General features: G+C 43.8%; 2 protein-coding genes across 3 annotated transcripts in view; one reads left to right on the top strand and one right to left on the bottom strand.

The window, feature by feature from the left end:
• RTF2 (replication termination factor 2) overlaps positions 1-18,775 on the top strand; it is a 46,063-nt gene that overhangs the window by 17,835 nt on the left and 9,453 nt on the right. The gene's annotated exons all lie outside the window — the stretch shown is intronic.
• LOC128058402 (beta-1,3-galactosyl-O-glycosyl-glycoprotein beta-1,6-N-acetylglucosaminyltransferase 7) lies at positions 5,860-9,248 on the bottom strand. Its single transcript, XM_052650851.1, has 3 exons — positions 8,279-9,248; positions 7,463-7,558; positions 5,860-6,083 (listed from the first exon to the last, which is right to left on the bottom strand). Exons 1-3 carry the CDS (start codon positions 9,246-9,248, stop codon positions 5,860-5,862), a joined length of 1,290 nt encoding a protein of 429 aa, XP_052506811.1.

Genomic DNA, 18,775 nt, shown 5'->3' with positions numbered 1-18,775 from the left:
GAAAAATATTAAGATGCTGACAATACATTAGGCAGGGGAAGGCCTGCAGTTTGAGAGATGCTGTTAGTGATGGTGGGTGCGCTGTGGGGGTAGCAATAGGTGGGAGAGGACGAGCCGCGGCCGTATTCAGGAGAGGAAGTGCCCAGGCAGCCTGAGAAGGTGGGGGCTCGAGGTGCCATCTCTGCCTGGGCCGCTCAGGAGCAGGGAGAAGCCAGGGGTGTGAGTCAGACTGCCCGGTGGAAACTAGGAGCACCAGGCTGAGGAGCAGCTCCCCGGGGTGGGGGCCGGAGGGCAGCGCTGTCATCGGGGGCTGTTGATGCCTTTGTAGCAGCAGAGAGCCCTGGGGGCGACAGTGTGTAGGTCTGTGCAAGATGGACAGAGAGAAAAGATTAAACAAGAGCAAGTAAGGAAAAGGAGCCTGTGAGAGAAGCGTCATGAAAGAGAGGGAACTCAGCTGGCCTGGGGTTCCCATGAGCAGAAAAGGAACCTCTCTGTGTTCAGGTGTGTGTGTGTTTTAACAAGTAGTGTGTGAGGCATTGTCTGTGTCAGATACATCCACAGGTGCACTCTGGAAGCTTGCTTGAAAGAATGTAAATATGAGAAGGTGGGAAATTAAGCTGAAATCTTAAAGCAGTCAGACGATGCCCTAAACCAGTGGTTCCCAGCCCAGGCCGCGCTATAGAGTCACCGCAGTGGTTTTTAAGTCCCCACTCCCAACCTCAGGCCCTACGTCAGGATTTCAGGATTAGTGTGGAGCCCCCACGTATTTCTTTTCTTTCTTTCTTTGTTTTTGATTTCTGCTGGGAGGCTCAATGATCTAAAGGAATTAGGCTTTTCCCCCTGACCCACAGCGGGTGACCATCTCTTAGATCGGTGTGCAATTGTCTTCTTCTCTGGCTGACCTTGGATGTCCTTGGTGGTAGCCATTGTGACAGACCTGCAGCAGAACAGGAGTGTGCTCTGCAGAACAGCTCTACACAGACATTGATGTTATTTCATGGAAAGGCAGTGCCACTCGGGAACTGTAAAGTCATTCTGTTGTCTCGGAACAAAGTGCTAGTCAACTTCTGAAAGTCATCATCCAGCGCTTCAAGGGAAGGGAAGGAAGCAGGGGGAAGGGGGAAGTGACCTCATCAGGACTGCACAAGCAGCAGCCAAGACCAGGTAAGAACTGGAGTGCCGGCTCCTCCCACCACCTAACGGGCCGCAGGGCAGCCGAGACTGCCCACAGTCAAGACGGCACCCTGGCTATATAACCCAGGAACCAACCTTAGGGACCAGCTTCCCTTAAAAATCAGTCTGTCGTCAGAAGAGCAGTATTTTACTCTTTTCACTTAGGTCATCTCCTTAAAAATCGCCTTTGCACACAGAGGTAGGTTGAGTACCTGCCTCAACCTATTAGTATTAGTTTGCTAGGGCTCCCGTAACCAGGCGCTGCAGACTGGGTGACCTAACAGACATTTAGTTTCTTACCCTTCTGGAGGCTTGAAGTCTGCAGTCACAGTGTTGGCTGGGCTGGTTCTTCCCGAGGGCAGTGAGGGGAGGATCTGTTCCAGACCTCTTTCCCTGGCTTGTCCATGGCTGCCTCTCCCTGTATCTGTCCGCACAGTCTTCCCTCTGTGGAGCATGTCTTTGTGTCTCAATTCCCCCCTTTTCGTAATAATACCAGCCCACGCAGTGACTGCATCTTAACTAACTGCATCTGCAGGAGGTGACATTCTAACATCCCAGGGGTTAGGACCTCAACATTTGTTAGGGGGGGGGGTGTGGAGCATAATTCAACTGATAACACTGTGGTTTAGAAAATTAGAGCCTGGGACAGTCAGTGGTGCCCTTGGTGGGAGTCATTCGTTCAGTCACTCATGCGGCCAACACTGAGAGCCTTGTATTTTATGGGCCAGATCTGGGTGTAGTACTTACTGCTTCTGCTCACATGCCATTGGCCAGAACTTAGTCATGTGACCACACCTACCTGCAGGAGCCTAGGGATTGCGGTCTAGCTGGACACCCCAGAAGCAGAGGTGAACACCAACCACTTCTGCCCAAGTACCCAAAGGAGGAATGATGGTGCAGTTTCAGGAGCTGTGGTGCGTCGTGAAAATGTGAGTGAAGGGAGATAAGGCCACGGTGTGGAAATCTAAAGCAAGTATTTTTCATGTTTTAGATAATGTCTGAAATTTAGAGGAACCAATGTCGTAAGAACGGTGTCAGAACTTCTCTGGCAGTCCAGGGGTTAGAACTGTGTTTCCTCTGCACAAGAACACTTTCTTGGAAACAGGAAGGAATAAACACGTAACAAACATGATAGAATGTTACGTTTAAAAAGAAGAACAGTATCAGGAGTGATGCTGAGGGTGTGCACTTTCTCCACTTTTCCCTCTGTAATTCTGTGGACACTGGGCTTTTTGGTTCACCAGAAGAGACTCCAGGGTTTGAAGTTGCCCTGGCTTTGTGTTCTAAAATACACGCCATGTGCTTGACTTTAGGAAACGGAGACCAAAGAGATGTAGTTGCTAGGCTTTTCTGTTTTCATGGTAAACAAAACACTAGCCACAAAACTAATAGAATTCCCCACTGTGTTCGTCCCTACTTGTAATAAGAAGAAACACATTGGAGTAACCACGGGTTGCAAAATAAATGGTGTGCTTGTTACTCAAAACATGAGCCATGGTCCTGTGAATACTGGCGTCACCTGGGAGGGTTTTGCTTTTGTTTTTTTAAGAAACATAGACTCCCAGGCCCCTCCTCAGACCTGTGGAATCAAAAACTTCATTTTAACAAGAGCCTCCCAGGGGATTGGTATGCACAGGTAAGCTTGAGAAGCTGACCTGGATGTTAAAGGTGGTAGTGATGGTGTCCCTTCGCTCAGTCATGTCTGCCTCTTTGCCACCTCATGGAGTGCAGTACACCAGGCTTCCCTGTCCTTCACTATCTCCCAGAGTTTGCTCAAACTCATATCCATTGAGTCGATGATGCCATCCAACCATCTCATCCTCTGTCACCCTCTTCTCCTGTCCTCAGTCTTTCCCAACATCAAGGTCTTGTCCAGTGAGTCAGCTCTTTGCGTCAGGTGGCCAAAGTATTGGATCTTCAGCTTCAGCTTCAGTCCTTCCCATGAGTACTCCTGGTTGATTTGCTTTAGGATTGACTGGTTTGATCTCCTTGCCGTCCAAAGGACCCTAAAGAGTCTTCTTCAGCATCACAGTTGGAAAGCATCAATCAGTCGAGGTGTGGGCAGTAGCATCTGGCTTGCTGACCTGGCTTTATTTAGTTAGGCTTTGTGACAACTGAGCACAGGGTGTGGATGTTTTAAAGTCAGAAATGGAACAAAAATCTATACTCATACACTGGTTTTTGTTTTGTTTTAGTTTTTATCATGGAGTGAGCAGAGTGGAAAGGGGAGGAAATAAAGGAGGAGGCACTTCAGAAGCAGGCGGTGAATTCTGCTTCTCGGGCCCAGCCTCCTTCAGTTGTTGCCTTTCTGCCATCTTCCTGGTCTCGATGAATAGTAAGCCTTAGGACATCACATAGCATACAGCACAGGCAGCTTTAAATTTTTACATTTAAGGAAAACACAATAGGAAAATTGAACAGTAGACTCTACATGTTCACAAGCAGGTTCTGTTCCCAGAAACTTAAGAGAAATTATCTCAAGATGCCTATTTGTCTCACGATCACCTTTAAGATACAGTCTTTAGAAATATTGTTCAGACTGTTTTACATGTGATTTAATTTTGTTCTTTAACATGACGAATAAACACAGTCAGTCAGAGGCTGGCTCAGGCTAGAGAGCGCAGCAGCTTCCCGCTGGTTCTGATGTCCATGGAGGCTGTGGCTTTGTCTTGGCCTCCTGGGAGGTGCCCTGATGCCCCACTAACACTCAGCTTGTGCTTCCCCAAATCTCACGCTGCTTCATTCCACTGTGGTGGTTTAGTCGCTTAGTCCTGTCCGACCCTTGCAACCTCATGGACTGTAGCCTGCCAGGATCTTCTGTCCATGGGATTTCCCAGGCAAGAATACTGGAGTGGGTTGCTGTTTCCTTCCCCAGGGTATCTTCCCGACTCAGGAATGGAACTCAGGTCTCCTGCACTGCAGGGGAATTCTTTACCAACTGAGCCACCAGGGAAGCCCCCTTCATTCCTCTGTACTTTAAGCTGTTTTTTATTTATTTATGTGGCTGCACCAGGTCTTGGTGTAGCATGCAGGATCCAGCTCCCTCACCGGGGATAGAACCCAAGCCCCCTGCATTGGTAGGGCAGAGGCTTAGCCACTGGACCACCAGGGAAGTCTCTATCTTTAAGTTATCTTATTATTCTTTTTTTTTTTAATATTCTTATTTTTTATCTCGCTGTTACAGAAATGATTTATTGCAGCATTTGAGCCTTTTGAGGGCAGTTGTGTGAATTTGTGTTCTGTGAATTGACACTGAAATGAAGGAAAGCTTATCTTTTATGTAACTTGAAACAATGTAAGCGTCTTTTATTTTTTATTTAATTTAATTTAAAAGTGTACTGGGGTTTGCACTTACTTGCAAAGAGTTGTTATAAAATGTAGGGGACATGATTGTGGTGAACCTGAGCTTTCTGAACCACCACTCAGAGCGTGACCATCAACTCCGTGTCTGCCTGTAAGCAGGCTGTCTGGGGCGCTCACATTCTCTGATGGTCTTAACCTTCTGTTGTGCGCTTTCCCTGGAATCACGTATCTTTGGGGAAGAAATACTTGTTTCAACGGAAATTTTAATGTGCTATGGTTAGCTCAGGTTTGATTTGCAGACTCTACTTTCAGAACCTCTTCTCCTTCTGTGTAGTTCCATGCTTTTCAAGGGCTGTTTTCATTGACTTAAGTGGACATTTAGTTTCTGCGTTTGAGAAGTGTCGATTCACTGAAGGGTATGCTTTGTCCTTGAATTCTACATTTATTTCTTTAGTGTCCTGTCCTGTGGTTCCTACTTTTTCCTTATTTTAGTTGTTTTAAGTTGTGCTGTTTAATAGTTGTATGTTTCTAGCCCTGTATGATTCTGTGGGCTCTTTTAGAAAGAGTGTATAAAAAGTCCTTGACAAAACAACAAAGATTTGTGAATTTGGGGAAGACCTGAATCTTTGAGTAGAGAGAAGTAAGACTGTCCACGCCTTTGACCTGTGCTGTTCTGTATGGTAACCACCAGCTACATGTGACTATTTACATTTAATTAAAGTTTTTAAAGTTAAGGTTCACTTATCAGTCACTCCAGCCATATTTCAGATGCCCAGCGCTCCCTGTGGTTGTGACTGGTATAGGCAGCTTAGATACAGACCATCCCAGCCCGCAGAAACCTGGGGGCAGCCTTTGTAAGATGTGTTTCAACTCCATAATTGCCTTTTACCCAAAGGTAGTAGACTCTTCCTTGTTTTTCTAAGATTTCTAGAACAGAGTTACATTGTTCCTAGCCAAGAGGACTGCTAGAAGCATATTTTCATTTTCAGTGGGAGTTTGTTCTTTATTAGAATCTCATACACATTAGTATCTTTAAGACAAGATACATTCTTACTCTAACTTGAGCCTGGATCTAAGTGTTTGGAGAATATTGATTTCCATTAACAGTTTAGTGAGGCAGTCAGGCCTCCATGTCACTTATCTAGTCACCAGTGGAAATTTGAATTATTTTTTCTCTTGTGATTTCTTTCTCTAAACTGTGAAAGTGGCTTATCATCAATAGCAGAGTCTTTTTGTCAGTAGCAAGTTTCTAAATTCATTTTAGGACTAACTTCTGTCAAGGAATTATTTTTCCATTCTTTTTTGGTTGAATGTTCTCTGATTTCAAGTCAAGATAACAGAATGATACCAATAAGAAAGCAAACAGTCTGTATAACTTTGGACTCAGCGGTTCAATTCCGTATTAAAATGGCTCTCCCGTTGGAAATGCCAGTGTGCCTCCACAGGGCCCTCTGCCTGCCCTAGAACTCTGAGTCTGTGCCACCGCTCCAGGCAGGAGACCACAAGAGGCTCGGTCGAGTCAAATTGGTTGGCAAACAGAGAAGGTGATTGAATGATCCACGGCAAGTCTCCCGGTCCGTACACACAGGTGTCCTGGACATAGTGGCCTGCAGAGAGAACACAGAAACTTAGCTGCCTTCGTTTTGCTGTCAGTTTACGTCTACGTGGACAAGTGGCACACTTCTAAGGTCATCTCTCAGGCCTCTCTGCTTCTTGCAAGTTCAGATTAAACATGATTTCCACAATTGCTTTGAAAGGGGCTTTTATTTTCAGCTATGAACTTGTGATGGAAGGGAAGCTTCTGTTCGTTTGGTTAGTGATTTCTGAAATCTTTAATGGCTGCTGTAGGTGAATTCTTTAGAATTTTAGCCTGTCATGAGCTGCAACACTCTGGCCCCGTGATGTGAAGAGCTGACTCACGCAGGGATTTGCTGCGGTCTCCGCGAATTCTCTGTCCACCACGAGCTATGGGCCCACAGAGGTCATGCATGCTCTGTTTTCCCTTCCCTTCCAGAGAACTTGCCATCTTTCTGCTGTCCGTGTCACGTTGTGAATTGTCATCCATCATTTCCTCCCTGAGACTGTCTGCCCCTCTCTGCCATCTTCACATCGCAGGTCTGTGTGGGCGGGGAGAGCCAACCCATAAGAGTACGCTCGAATTGCTCCCCAGGAGCCAGGTTCTGGCTCTTCAACCTGGAGGTGATCTCCCCAAACTCATGAGCCTGAGAACCCCACTGCAGCCTGCTAATTCTCTTCTAGACTGTTCACAAAACAGAGACACCGCTCTCTCCTCCACCCCCTATCTGGCTTCTGTGTTTTGTCCCAGTAACTAAAACCTCTGGGACACCAGTCAAAGGGGCAAAAGAATTCACAGTTCCTGGGGGGAGAGCCTCCTGAGGGCAAAGCAAAGAGACTTTTCTCAGCAGGAACTGTGTTGGAAGTGTGGGGTCTCGCTGGCTGATCCCACCAAGGAGCACAGACTTGTGTTTTTCAGTCGTTTTATTCTGATAGACCCAGGGAGGCAGGGAGCTCATTTTAAATAAATGTTTGGGTTTGAATTCTAGGAGCAAGTGGGGAAAGCCAGATAGCTGATGTATTTTTATCTGAAAACTTTGGAAGTTGCAGTCCTGTTGTGTGTTTACTTTGTGAAAATTTATTGACTCAGATTCTTAGAATTTGTGTACTTTTCTGTCTGGAGAGTAGTTAGAAGTTTTTTAAAAAATTGACACCATGCTAATTGGATCATCTCATACATGACCATTAGCCTTTTCCTACTGTTACTGAGGCAGCAGTTGTACAATTTTTGTAAAATTTGAAGGCATCCTGTGGTGTGTGTTTTGTTTTGTTTCTGTTTTTTGTTTTCCTGAGCTGCTTGGCTTGTGGAATCTGTTTCCAGACCAGGGATGGAACCCGGGCCCCAGCAGTTAAAAGCCTGGAGTCCTAACCCATTAGGCCACCACGGAGCTCCCTTGAGTTTTGTTTTTACCTTTACAGCCTTCATGAACTGTTCCCTCCTTATTTCTCCATTTAACAGCTCGAATATTTCCTTCCCAGCCAGCGTTCGGGGTGGAGCCCGGAGCATCTAAGGGAGAAGATAGGCAGGCTCACAGTGAGCAGGTGGAAAGAAAGCCCCACCTCGTTCAGAATGCGTGCCCTTGTCTGCACAAAGGACAGCTTTCTGGGGTAATCTGAAAGGATTTTCAGTGGTTAAAAAGGTCCTAACCCCGTTTCTTCTGGACTCATTATATGTACTGTCTTCCTGGACCTATTCACTTAGCTATTCAAGCTCGAAGGCACGTCCCCAATTGGAGCCAGTCAACTTTATGTAAAGACCAAACAAGCCTGTTTAAAGGAAAGCATCATATTTCCCTCTGCCTCTCGGAAAACCTACCTACCCACCCACAATGGCTAGTTTTAATGTTTTCCATTCTTAAAGAGCCCCTAGCATGATACATAGCACTAGCAGGTATTCAGCGGTATGTAGTAAGTAAATGAAGAGAGGAAGAACTTTCCAGTGATCTGTGCTCAGAAGTTTCAAAGGGCTCTATTTGGGGAGACGCAGAATGCTGGCATTTCCTTCTGGAGAGGGAACAAAGCAGTGAGCCTGGCAAACCCCAGACCCCTAAAAGCAGAGACACCCTGCACCCCCCCCCCACCCCCACCAACGGCCACCCAAGTGGGAGGTCCTACAGAATATGTAGAGCTGTTTGCCTAGTCAAAGAGCTGAAGTAGAATCTTTAAGGGTACACGTCTGCTGTTGCCGCTGGCCTGCACAGACACCCCTCTGCTGGATTGTTCTTACCTTTCAGTCTGTTCAGAGTCACCCAGTAGTGTCGCTCTGGGCCGTGGATGTCTTGGGACCACTGGAGCATGTCTTTTGCGCGGACGTCAGTCAGCACAAACTCCACAAACTTCCTCGTTAGTACATAGTAAGCGCTTCCAAAATAAATGGTTAAGTTATGGGGTGGCTTAACCTTGAATCCTGCATTTGGAGACACGTAGATGTCTCCTTCAGGGCTGAATTCAAGATGGCTCTGACTTGTCTTAGATTTAATGCTTGGTGGCTGGATTACTCCGGGAGTGATATTTTTATCTTTCCATTTGCTTCTGATGTAGTGTATGATTTCTTTGTTGGTTTTGATTGGAAAGTCCTGTCCACAGAGATTAATGACATAGTTCCATTGAAATTTGGAATGCACTAGATCTCTCATACAGTTAATATCTGCCTGCAGTCTTCTAAAGCCAGTGTAAGCCATTTTCTCTCTCTTTGATGAAATAAAAATGTTCTCAAAACAGTTAACCAGGGATTGCACCACAGTCTTATACTTCTTTGGGGCCTTTTCATCCACATGAATACAGTAAACATTCTGAGGCACATAAACAGCCCTGAGTAGCTGCACAAACATAGCCAGCTCCTTATGAATAGTTACAATATAGGCCAAAGAGAAGCTGCCCTCCTCTGCAGACAGGGGTCTGGTTATGAAATGCAACTCCTGGGAAATCCTGGAGCAATTTCCTGGTCTGTGTAAATGAGCAAGTATTTCAGATCCATGAGGGTTTCTACAGAACTTTGCAATCTGGGGAGCCACCTCTTTCCCTTCAAACAAAGCCGAGCACAGTTCATCAGGATAGAAGCCGCATTCCACCACTGCTGGGTGGGTGGGTTTCTCCTCTGCTTCCTCGGGAGCCAGATTCCTTAAATAAATAAAGATGAAGATGCCAACGGCTGTGCACACGAGAAGACCAGGCTTTGTGCCTCGCAGCTGGCTCATGCTTTGAGCTCCAGTTGCCTTCTTATTACCATGGTTTGAAATGTTCTCCTCTCAGCTTCCTTTTAAAGGAACAATAGACAGAATTTAGGGTGTTGTGAAAGTGCTTGTGAAACCCACACCACAGTCACGTTAAGCATTTCTTTTACCCCATAAGAGTTTTCTTGGGCCCCTTTTGCTCTGTCCTCCTTGCATCCTTGTCTCTGGATAATCTCTTAATGTGCTGTTGTCACCATAGATGCGTTGGCATATTCTGCAGTTTTATGTAAATGGAGTTATACTTGTGTATTTTTTTGCCTGGATTTTTTTTCACTTAGGATAATGCTTTTAAGATTTGATCCACATCATTGCATTTATCACCATTTTCCCTTTTTACTGCTGAGCAGTATTCCATCAAATGGATGTGGCACAATGTGATCCATCTGCTGAAGGACACTGACTTGTTTCCAGTTTTAGGATGCTACAAGGTGCTGTAAGCACTTGTGCATAAGTCTTTGTGTAGACCTGTGTTTTCATATCCCTGAGGTAAGTACCTAAGAGTGAACTAGCTAGCTCGCATATGGGTGTTTATGTTTAACTTCTTAAGAAATTGCCAGGTTGTTTTCCAAAGTGAGTATGCCATTTTATATCCCCACCAGCAAAGTATGAGCATTCCTGTTTACTCCACATCCTCACTAACACAGGGTGTAGTCAATTAAAAAAAATTTTTTTAATTGGTAATGGTAATTCATTGTGGTTTTACTATGCATTTCCCCAGTGATTGATGATGTTGAGTATATTTTCATGTCTTATTGCCTTTATCTTGGCAGGAAAAAAAAATCTCAAATATTTATTTTGAACATAGATCCTGTCCTGGTTTGCATTATCCTGAATTTCTTGGGCTGTTATTCTGTATCATGTTATGAGGATATATCTTTTCAATAAAAGGAACAACAAATCAAGAGAAATTTTGTGATCACATAATTCAACTTATTGAAATGAATTTATGTATTTTAATTTTTTTAGAGAAGGCTTCAGTGATTAGAAACAAGATATCTTTAATAAGATTATTTGATAATAATTTGGTTGCCTCTCTTGAACTCTATAGAGATGCATGAATAGGTGTTTTAATTAATTATTATTAGCATGCAAATACCATCCTTGGGAATTTAGGGAAGAAAATTGATCAGGTAAAATGTCTTTATTGTTAGTAATTTTTTTCCTTATTTATGAGTCTTATTTCTAAGTTTCTGTAAAAAAAAAGAGAAGTCATCATTTCCTATTCCTCCTTCCTGTTTTTAAAAACCCATTTACTTTTGACCAGTGTTAATCTCAGATTTCACATTAGCCCCTTACCTTTCCACATCATTATTGCAAATACCATTTGAAAGTATGGATGAGGCAACATTTTTGAGTTATCTCTGTGCTTTTAAAACTGTGAGCCAGGAAAAACTATAAATGCTGATTGAGGGCTATGGATTTTTTAAATGTATGCATTTTCATTGTATAGTTTTCTTTTTATGCATCATGCTTCAAAAATAAAAAGCAGCTGCTGCCCAGATATACCAGGTTACATTTTACTCTAGTTCAGTAAATGTTTGTTGATGATCCCAAACAGAAAACATTATGGCATAATTTTAGAGACATTTTTTATAAAGTACAGAGTCATCATTATAATTAACACATTTTATATCTGGTCTCTAAAATAGATACAACCTTTATCATGAAAACAGAAATCCAGTTGGAAAGAAATACCTTCCTGAAATGAAAAGAAATGCTTCTCTGTTAAGAATTTTGGTTAAATGTAAACCATGTACCATAGTTTATTACATTTTCTCCTGCGTTTAGCTTTAGCATGGGAAGGAGGTTTGGAGTATTTTTCAGTTTGTTGTCTTGGTTGATGTTTTTAAGCTTATGGTCAAAGTAAAACCAGCTGGCCTCATCACAGAAATGTTAGCCCCACTTCACTGACAGACTCCACCTCATGTAGCGCCCAGAGGAATGGGTATTTTCAGTGGTTTGTGATAATTAAATAAAGACAAGTCCCATGTGTAACCTGTTGTCCTTCAGGGCAATACAAGGGCTAAGTCCCTTCCCTCCCTTATAAAGAGATGGGCAGGGGAGCATAGTTAGGGTTAATCAGCTGCCTTTCCACCTCTTGTTCTGTGGTGCATTGTTCACAGTTGCCCAGTCTTCCTTTTAGCTCAGGTTCACTTTGGAATTTAGAAACTGGGGAGTGCTAGAATGTCACGTTGTGGGAAGGGTCACCAACTTTATTTTCATTGCTTCAACACGAGCTTTTCAAGGACAGCCTTGAAATGAAGCCTTTGGAGACTCCAGTGCTGTTGAATGTGAATAGTTCTTGCTGTTGGTTTAACCTCCACGAGGTGGATAACGTGAAAATTCCTACAGGGATCAACCGTTTAGGGCCTGGCAATTTTTTCTTTTGAAGTCGTAAATGAACACCATTTTCAGCTTTGCAGGCATTTCCAACCTCTGTTCTTGGTGATTTGTTGTTGTTTTGTTTCTGTAGCGTGAAATCAACTATTGTAGTCATCATGAAACTGTAATTGTTAAACATGTGACTTTTTATCACTAATTTCCAAGAAATATAAGCAATATTTTTCAAGTGAGGGAAGTACAGTCTTTTATTTTTGAGCCATTTTTTTCTTCCGCAAAAAGTTTTATTTAAACTGTGTATTTTAAAGGCTTTAGAAAAGGCGGGAGTTATCATTTGTGTTTCATGAAGCAGGAGCAGATAGAGAAGTTCTTTGTTCAGACCTTTTTTTTTTTTTAATGAGTAGCCTCATTAAAATAAGGCTTCACAGGTGGTGCAGTGGTAAATAATCGCCTGCCAATGCAGGAGCCACAGGAATGTTCAATCCCTGGGTTGGGAAGATCCCCTGGAGTGGGAAATGGTAACCTGCTCCAGTATTTTTGCCTGGAAAACCCCATAGACAGAGGAGCCTGGCAGGCTACAGTCCATGTGATTGCAAAGAATCAGACATGACTTAGCAACTGAGCACAGCAAAAACATCATTAATATATATATAATGGGACTTTCCTGGTGGTCCAGTGGCTTAGACTCTGCTTCCACTGAGGGGCAGGGGGTGGGTGGGGCATGAGTTCTGTCCCTGGTAGGGGAATGGCCCCAAAATAATAATAATAATAAAATATGTATAGTGTACAATAGAATTAAATAGCTTCCAGACGGTGAATAATGTTAGATTTTACAGTCAGTTGACTGAAGACATATGACATCTAAGAGATTTTGTAGAATATCCTTCCATAGAAATAATTACCAAGGCTATGGTTAAGGATTGTGTTAAGGTTTTTTCCTTTTTGTGGTATTAGCAATCACACATGATTTCTAATTCTAGTTCTCAGAATGGAATAATTTAACCTTTTATGTTTTTTTGTCCAAGCATAAAATATTTCCAAGAAGTTATTTCACAATTCCTTACTATCCTAACTGTGAGAGCCAGTGAGTATATTTTCCTTCTTTTTTTCTTTCTTCTCTGTAGTCCTCCTCTCCAACCCCACTAACAAGCCTTAAGCAGCCCAAAACAAAGCCAGTAGTGTGGGTTTGGTACCAGGTATTGCCACTTGAACACTTCAGGGCAGTCGTTTTGAATTTTATTATGATGGGATTTAAGTTGTTGTATAGACTTTTCAGGGCAGGTTGGCAACATCCTGTATAAATTAATTACTTTGCTCAAACTTACACTTATTTCAAGGTTATTCCTGTTAGTAAATAGATCATGGGCATCTTTAAAGATGAACCTGTGGTATTTTGCCATATACTCTAGTATACTTCTGTTTTAGAGCATTAATATTACCTGGTTAATGTCAGCTTAACAGGGATGAAACAATGTAGTCTTTATCTTCTGGACTGCAGGTGGGGGTGTATGATAGAACCTGTCTCGTAAGGTCCGGGGACCCAGGGGTATGGGAGTGGAAGGGTGAGTGTCTCCTCCTGAGCCTAGCCTGGGAGGGCGCTCGATGCTTAAGTGGGGTGGGGGTGCTTAGGACCCACCAGTCCCCTGGAGTAGTGAGACCTTCGGACAATGAATGTCGACTCTCTCTCCATTTACCGTGTGTTTGTCCTAAAAAGTCACTGTAGCTGCAGCGATGAAAATTTTGTGTGTCTTTTCTATCATCTCTAGGCTCAGAATGATGTCCAGAGCATCCTACAAGTTAATGGTGTTTTTCTTCAACTATTCGAGCTTTAGCATATTAGACTAATTTTGAACTCAGACCATCTAGCTATCTAGTAAAATAGATGTCTTAATCACAACAGGCTAATTCCTAAAAGGAGTATTTATTTATTCAGCCACTTTGATTTGAAGAGGGAAACTGCATTTCGGGATATCCACTCAGAACAATCACAGCAAACACGACGTTCTTATTATTGGTACAGATTGAGAACTGAGAGTTTGGACATGGCCTTGAGGCCGACTTACTTATTTCCCACACGAGGAATCAATAAATGGCAGCTAAAATTGGTCTCATTCTTAAAAACATTCCGCTTTAAATTTTCTTGGCTTAAATGAAAAAATGAGGGCTGTTTTTTGAGAGGAAAAGGTGCGCAATACTTCTGAATTTTAAAATATTACTGATATTCCAATAGTTCTATTTTAAAGGCATGGAGGAGATACAGAAAAACTTAAATTTCACTTTATTAGTAGTAACAATACCTGCTCAGCCTGTGGCATTCACGAAGCACTTATCGAGAGATGCTCCTCGCGTGGGTCGGAAGTCCTGGCGTGTCTGCACCCTGCCTGGCTTTTCTTCTCCTTCAGTTGCTTCTCTTGCTGCGGCTCCTGCTGAAGGCACATGAACCAGAGTCGCTTGGCAGGTTTTGTTACCCTTTCATCCCTGGAGGATTTTATTCTTTTCGATTCTGACCCATGGGTTGAAAAACAGAATCTGAGTGTTTCTTCAGGGCTGGCTCCCTTTACAAAACAAACACATGGCCCAGGTGAAGGGCAGCGCAGGGTGCTTCTCGGATTCTAAAAGCTGGGTGAAATCCTGGCAGTCCTGGATCAGAGTTCTTAAATGTTTTTAAAAGTAGGAGGCCAGAATTGATTATTGAGCCTTTTCATTCAGGGAGTAAATAAAAGTCACTTAAAAATCTCACTTGCTTCCTACGTAGCATTGGAGCAGTTCAGTGCCTCAGCATGGCTCTCCAGAGGCCTGACTTCAGGGACACAGGCAGAGTCCTGGCCCTGCCCCGTCTTCCCGCAGCCACCGGCTAGCCTGTGCACGAAGCGGAGGTGGAGTCTCTGTCCACGAATAGTGGCTCCCCCTTCGTTACTCTCCTATGATGGATACTTCTCCTCTTAACAATCATCCCTTTTCTGGCTTAAAAGGTCCTCCACTTGCTGGTCCGCTCTTTAGGTTTACCCCATGTGTGTCTGCCGGGGATAGTGAAGCCAAGAGACGTGACTCAAAGCCCGCAGAGACTCTCACCCTCGTGGGTGTCCAGACACCTGAGCTCTTTATTAAGTCAGACGAGTCCAGCTTTCTTCACCTGCGGACACTCAAGATACCTGTTGCTCTTTTGCAGAACAGATGTTGCTTAAGGTTTCTTAATGGGGCATAGAGAAGCTGGTTTGTCTGATCTTAAGGGGCTGCAGCATTGCTGTGCATGTGACATGCATACTTTTTATATAAAAACAGATCTGTGCAGCTTTTCAGTGGGGAGACCCTGTGTACGTTTGTATGGAGGTGCTCAGATTCCCTGAGTCGAGAGACTAATTTTTCCAGAAAGGAAAGGCCACCCTGCCAGCTCGTCAAGTGTTGCTGCAGTGCTGCCCCCTGGGACCCTGAGGGCTTGTCTTAAATGTCCCCTGGGTGCTGCTGAACTGGCCTAGCAGGTCCATCCCTGGGGCAAGAGGTTTGGTGCTGGATTTCACCTGGATCTCACATCTTAACCTGGGGGTAAAAAACAATGGAAGTAAACAGCTGAGAAAATGATGAGAGAGTTGCCTACATGCACTTTACACTCCCACAGATCTGAGGAAAATACAGAATAAAAATCAATCATATTGAAGGAGCTGTTGTAATAAGTGGATGAAAGATAGGCTTAATGTATCAGCTTCTTATACAGATTTGATTCAGCTAAAATTTTTTTAATGAAAGTCCTAATAGAACAGCATAAACATATAAATAACAATTTATATGTGCTATGAATACAGTGGGATACTTTTGTATTTCTTAAAGCCCAAGAGGAGCGATCTTCTTCTCCTTTTTAGATTACCATAAGTTTTTTTTTCCCTGCCTTTACGTGATGTGATGGGCATTCTCACATGTTTTAGGGAGTGTAAGGTTTATGCAGCCTTTTAGGGGAGCTATTTGGCTTTAAAATTTCACTCCTTTCATCCTGGTTTGAAATATTTCTTAAGGTTATGTTCTCATCCATTTAGTCAGCAGTTATTTACTGAGCATCCACTGTGTGCAGGACCCTGGGCTTAAGACTTGGCTACTGCTGCTGCTAAGTTGCTTCAGTCGTGTCCGACTCTGTGCGACCCCGTAGATGGCAGCCCACCAGGCTCCCCTGTCCCTGGGATTCTCCAGGCAAGAACACTGGAGTGGGTTGCCATTTCCTTCTCCAGTGCATGAAAGTGAAAAGTGAAAGTGAAGTCGCTCAGTCATGTCTGACACTCAGCAACCCCACGGACTGCAGCCTACCAGGCTCTTCCGCCCATGGGATTTTCCAGGCAAGAACACTGGAGTGGGGTGCCATTGCCTTCTCAAGACTTGGCTACAACCAAGAAAGATAAAACCTTCTCATTTGGAGCTTACGGCGTGACAGAGGGAAGCCCTGTTTTAAAAGTCCATACACACATACAGGCATGCATTCACTTATTAATATTATAAGCCATGAACACAGGAAACTGACAGGATTCTATGACAGAATAACCAAGTCTCTGAATTGAAATTTCTGGGTCAGAGAGGCATGTAATCAGTTCTTCATCACAGTTATTGTTTGTAGGAACAAAACTGAGAAACCACTACTCCATTCGTCTCATATGTAAAAATACAGATATAGAAGCATATTACTCTTAATTCTGTCTCCTTCAGCACTTTCCTACTAGCCTTTTTTCCCCAATATTTAAAAAGAAATTAACATCCAGAGATCATATGAATATATAACTTCCAGCCTACTTTTCCTTTTAACATATCATAAGCATTTTCTCTGTTGTCAAAAACTCTAAAATAGCTATATATACGCTTCCTTTTTAGGAATTTATTATGATTTATTTAGCTATTCCCCCCCCCATTGTTTTGGACATCAAAGGTCCAAGTGATGAGGCAAAACTGAAAATGAATATATGATTTCAAGTGCACGGTAATGGCACACATAGAAAAATGCATTCACAGGAAAATATGGTGTTTTCTGCTTTGTGTGCATGTTAATTTTATAGGCAGAGAGAGGATCAGTCCCTTTGGGGTCTTTACAGCAGCGTCCTCCCCCCTTTCTAAAGTGATTCCTACCCTTTAGTCCACAGAGAAGAGCCCCAGTCTGGAGGCTGGCATCATGGCAGAAGCCTGATTCCTGCCCTGGTTTCACTCACCTCCAGGGATGGTTTGCTCCACCCAGGGCCCTGGAGTCCTGCAGAAGCCTAGTGAGATCAGATGAACAGGCCTGTGGCTGGTGAGAGAGCCAGGTGCCTTCTCCAGTGGATGCCAGGTCAAGTCCAGGCAGTTGAGGCCTTGAGGGAGGAGTGGGTTTGATACTCAGTTCAGTTCAGTTCAGTCCAGCCGCTCAGTTGTGTCTGACTCTTTGCGACCCCATGAATCGCAGCACACCAGGCCTCCCTGTCCATCACCAACTCCCGGAGTTCACTCAGACTCACGTCCATCGAGTCCGTGATGCCATCCAGCCATCTCATCCTCTGTCGTCCCCTTTTCCGCCTGCCCCCAATCCCTCCCAGCATCAGAGTCTTTTCCAATGAGTCAACTCTTCACATGAGGTGGCCAAAGTACTGGCATTTCAGCTTTAGCATCATTCCCTCCAAAGAAATCCCAGGGCTGATCTTCAGAATGGACTGAAGATCATTGGACTGTCAAGAGTCTTCTCCAACACCACAGTTCAAAAGCATCAATTCTTCGGCACTCAGCCTTCTTCACAGTCCAACTCTCACATCCACACGTGACCACTAAAACCATAGCCTTGACTAGACGAACCTTTGTTGGCATAGTAATGTCTCTGCTTTTGAATATGCTATTTAGGTTGGTCATAACTTTTCTTCCAAGGAGTAAGCATCTTTTAATTTCATGGCTGCAATCACCATCTGCAGTGATTTTGGAGCCCAAAAAGATAAAGTCTGACACTCTTTCCCCGTCTATTTCCCATGAAGTGATAGGACCAGATGCCATGATCTTCGTTTTCTGAATGTTGAGCTTTAAGCCAACTTTTTCAGTCTCCACTTTCACTTTCATCAAGAGGCTTTTTAGTTTCTCTTCACTTTCTGCCATAAGGGTGATGTCCTATAGGTTTCTCAAGAGGCAGGTCAGGTGGTCTGGTATTCCCATCTCTTTCATTCAGTTCAGTTCAGTTCAGTCGCGCAGTCGTGTCCAACTCTTTGCAACCCCATGAGATCACAGCATGCCAGGCCTCCCTGTTCATCACCAACTCCCGGAGTTCACTCAGACTCACGTCCATCAAGTCGGTGATGCAATCCAGCCATCTCATCCTCGGTCGTCGCCTTCTCCTGCCCCCAATCCCTCCCAGCATCAGAGTCTTTTCCAATGAGTCAACTCTTCGCATGAGGTGGCCAAAGTACTGGAGTTTCAGCTTCAGCATCATTCCTTCCAAAGAAATCCCAGGGCTGAGCTCCTTCAGAATGGACTGGTTGGATCTCCTTGCAGTCCAGGGGACTCTCAAGAGTCTTCTCCAACACCACAGTTCAAAAGCATCAATTCTTCAGCACTCAGCCTTCTTCACAGTCCAACTCTCACATGCATACATGACTACTGGAAAAACCATAGCCTTGACTAGACGGACCTTTGTTGGCAAAGTAATGTCTCTGCTTTTGAATATACTATCTAGGTTGGTCATAACTTTTCTTCCAGGGAGTAAGTGTCCTTTAATTTCATGGCTGCAATCACCATCTGCAGTGATTTTGGAGCCCCAAAAAATAAAGTTTGACACTGTTTCCACTGTTTCCCCATCTATTTCCCATGAAGTGATGGGACCAGATGCCATGATCTTCATTTTCTGAATGTTGAGCTTTAAGCCATCTTTTTCACTCTCCTCTTTTACTTTCATCAAGAGGCTTTTTAGTTCCTTTTCACTTTCTGCCATAAGGGTGGTGTCATCTGCTTATCTGAGGTTATTGATATTTCTCCTGGCAATCTTGATTCCAGCTTGTGTTTCTTCCAGTCCAGCGTTTCTCATGATGTACTCTGCATAGAAGTTACATAAGCAGAGTGACCATATACAGCCTTGACGTACTCCTTTTCCTATTTGGAACCAGTCTGTTGTTCCATGTCCAGTTCTAACTGTTGCTTCCTGACCTGCATACAGATTTCTCAAGAGGCAG

The sequence above is a fragment of the Budorcas taxicolor genome, chromosome 13 (assembly GCF_023091745.1).
Source record: "Budorcas taxicolor isolate Tak-1 chromosome 13, Takin1.1, whole genome shotgun sequence".
Classification (NCBI taxonomy): Eukaryota; Metazoa; Chordata; class Mammalia; order Artiodactyla; family Bovidae; genus Budorcas; species Budorcas taxicolor.
This window is presented reverse-complemented; position numbering and strand designations above follow the sequence as displayed.

What these genes read in the sequence shown, in the direction of transcription:
- LOC128058402 (XM_052650851.1), bottom strand. Translation starts at nt 9,248, where the DNA reads ATGAGCCAGCTGCGAGGCACAAAGCCTGGTCTTCTCGTGTGCACAGCC. An exon ending in GACTCTGAACAGACTGAAAG is followed by an intron (nt 7,559 to 8,278) that starts GTAAGAACAATC and finishes CTTCTCCCTTAG; the next exon opens with ATGCTCCGGGCTCCACCCCG. An exon ending in AGTTCATGAAGGCTGTAAAG is followed by an intron (nt 6,084 to 7,462) that starts GTAAAAACAAAA and finishes TTCTCTCTGCAG; the next exon opens with GCCACTATGTCCAGGACACC.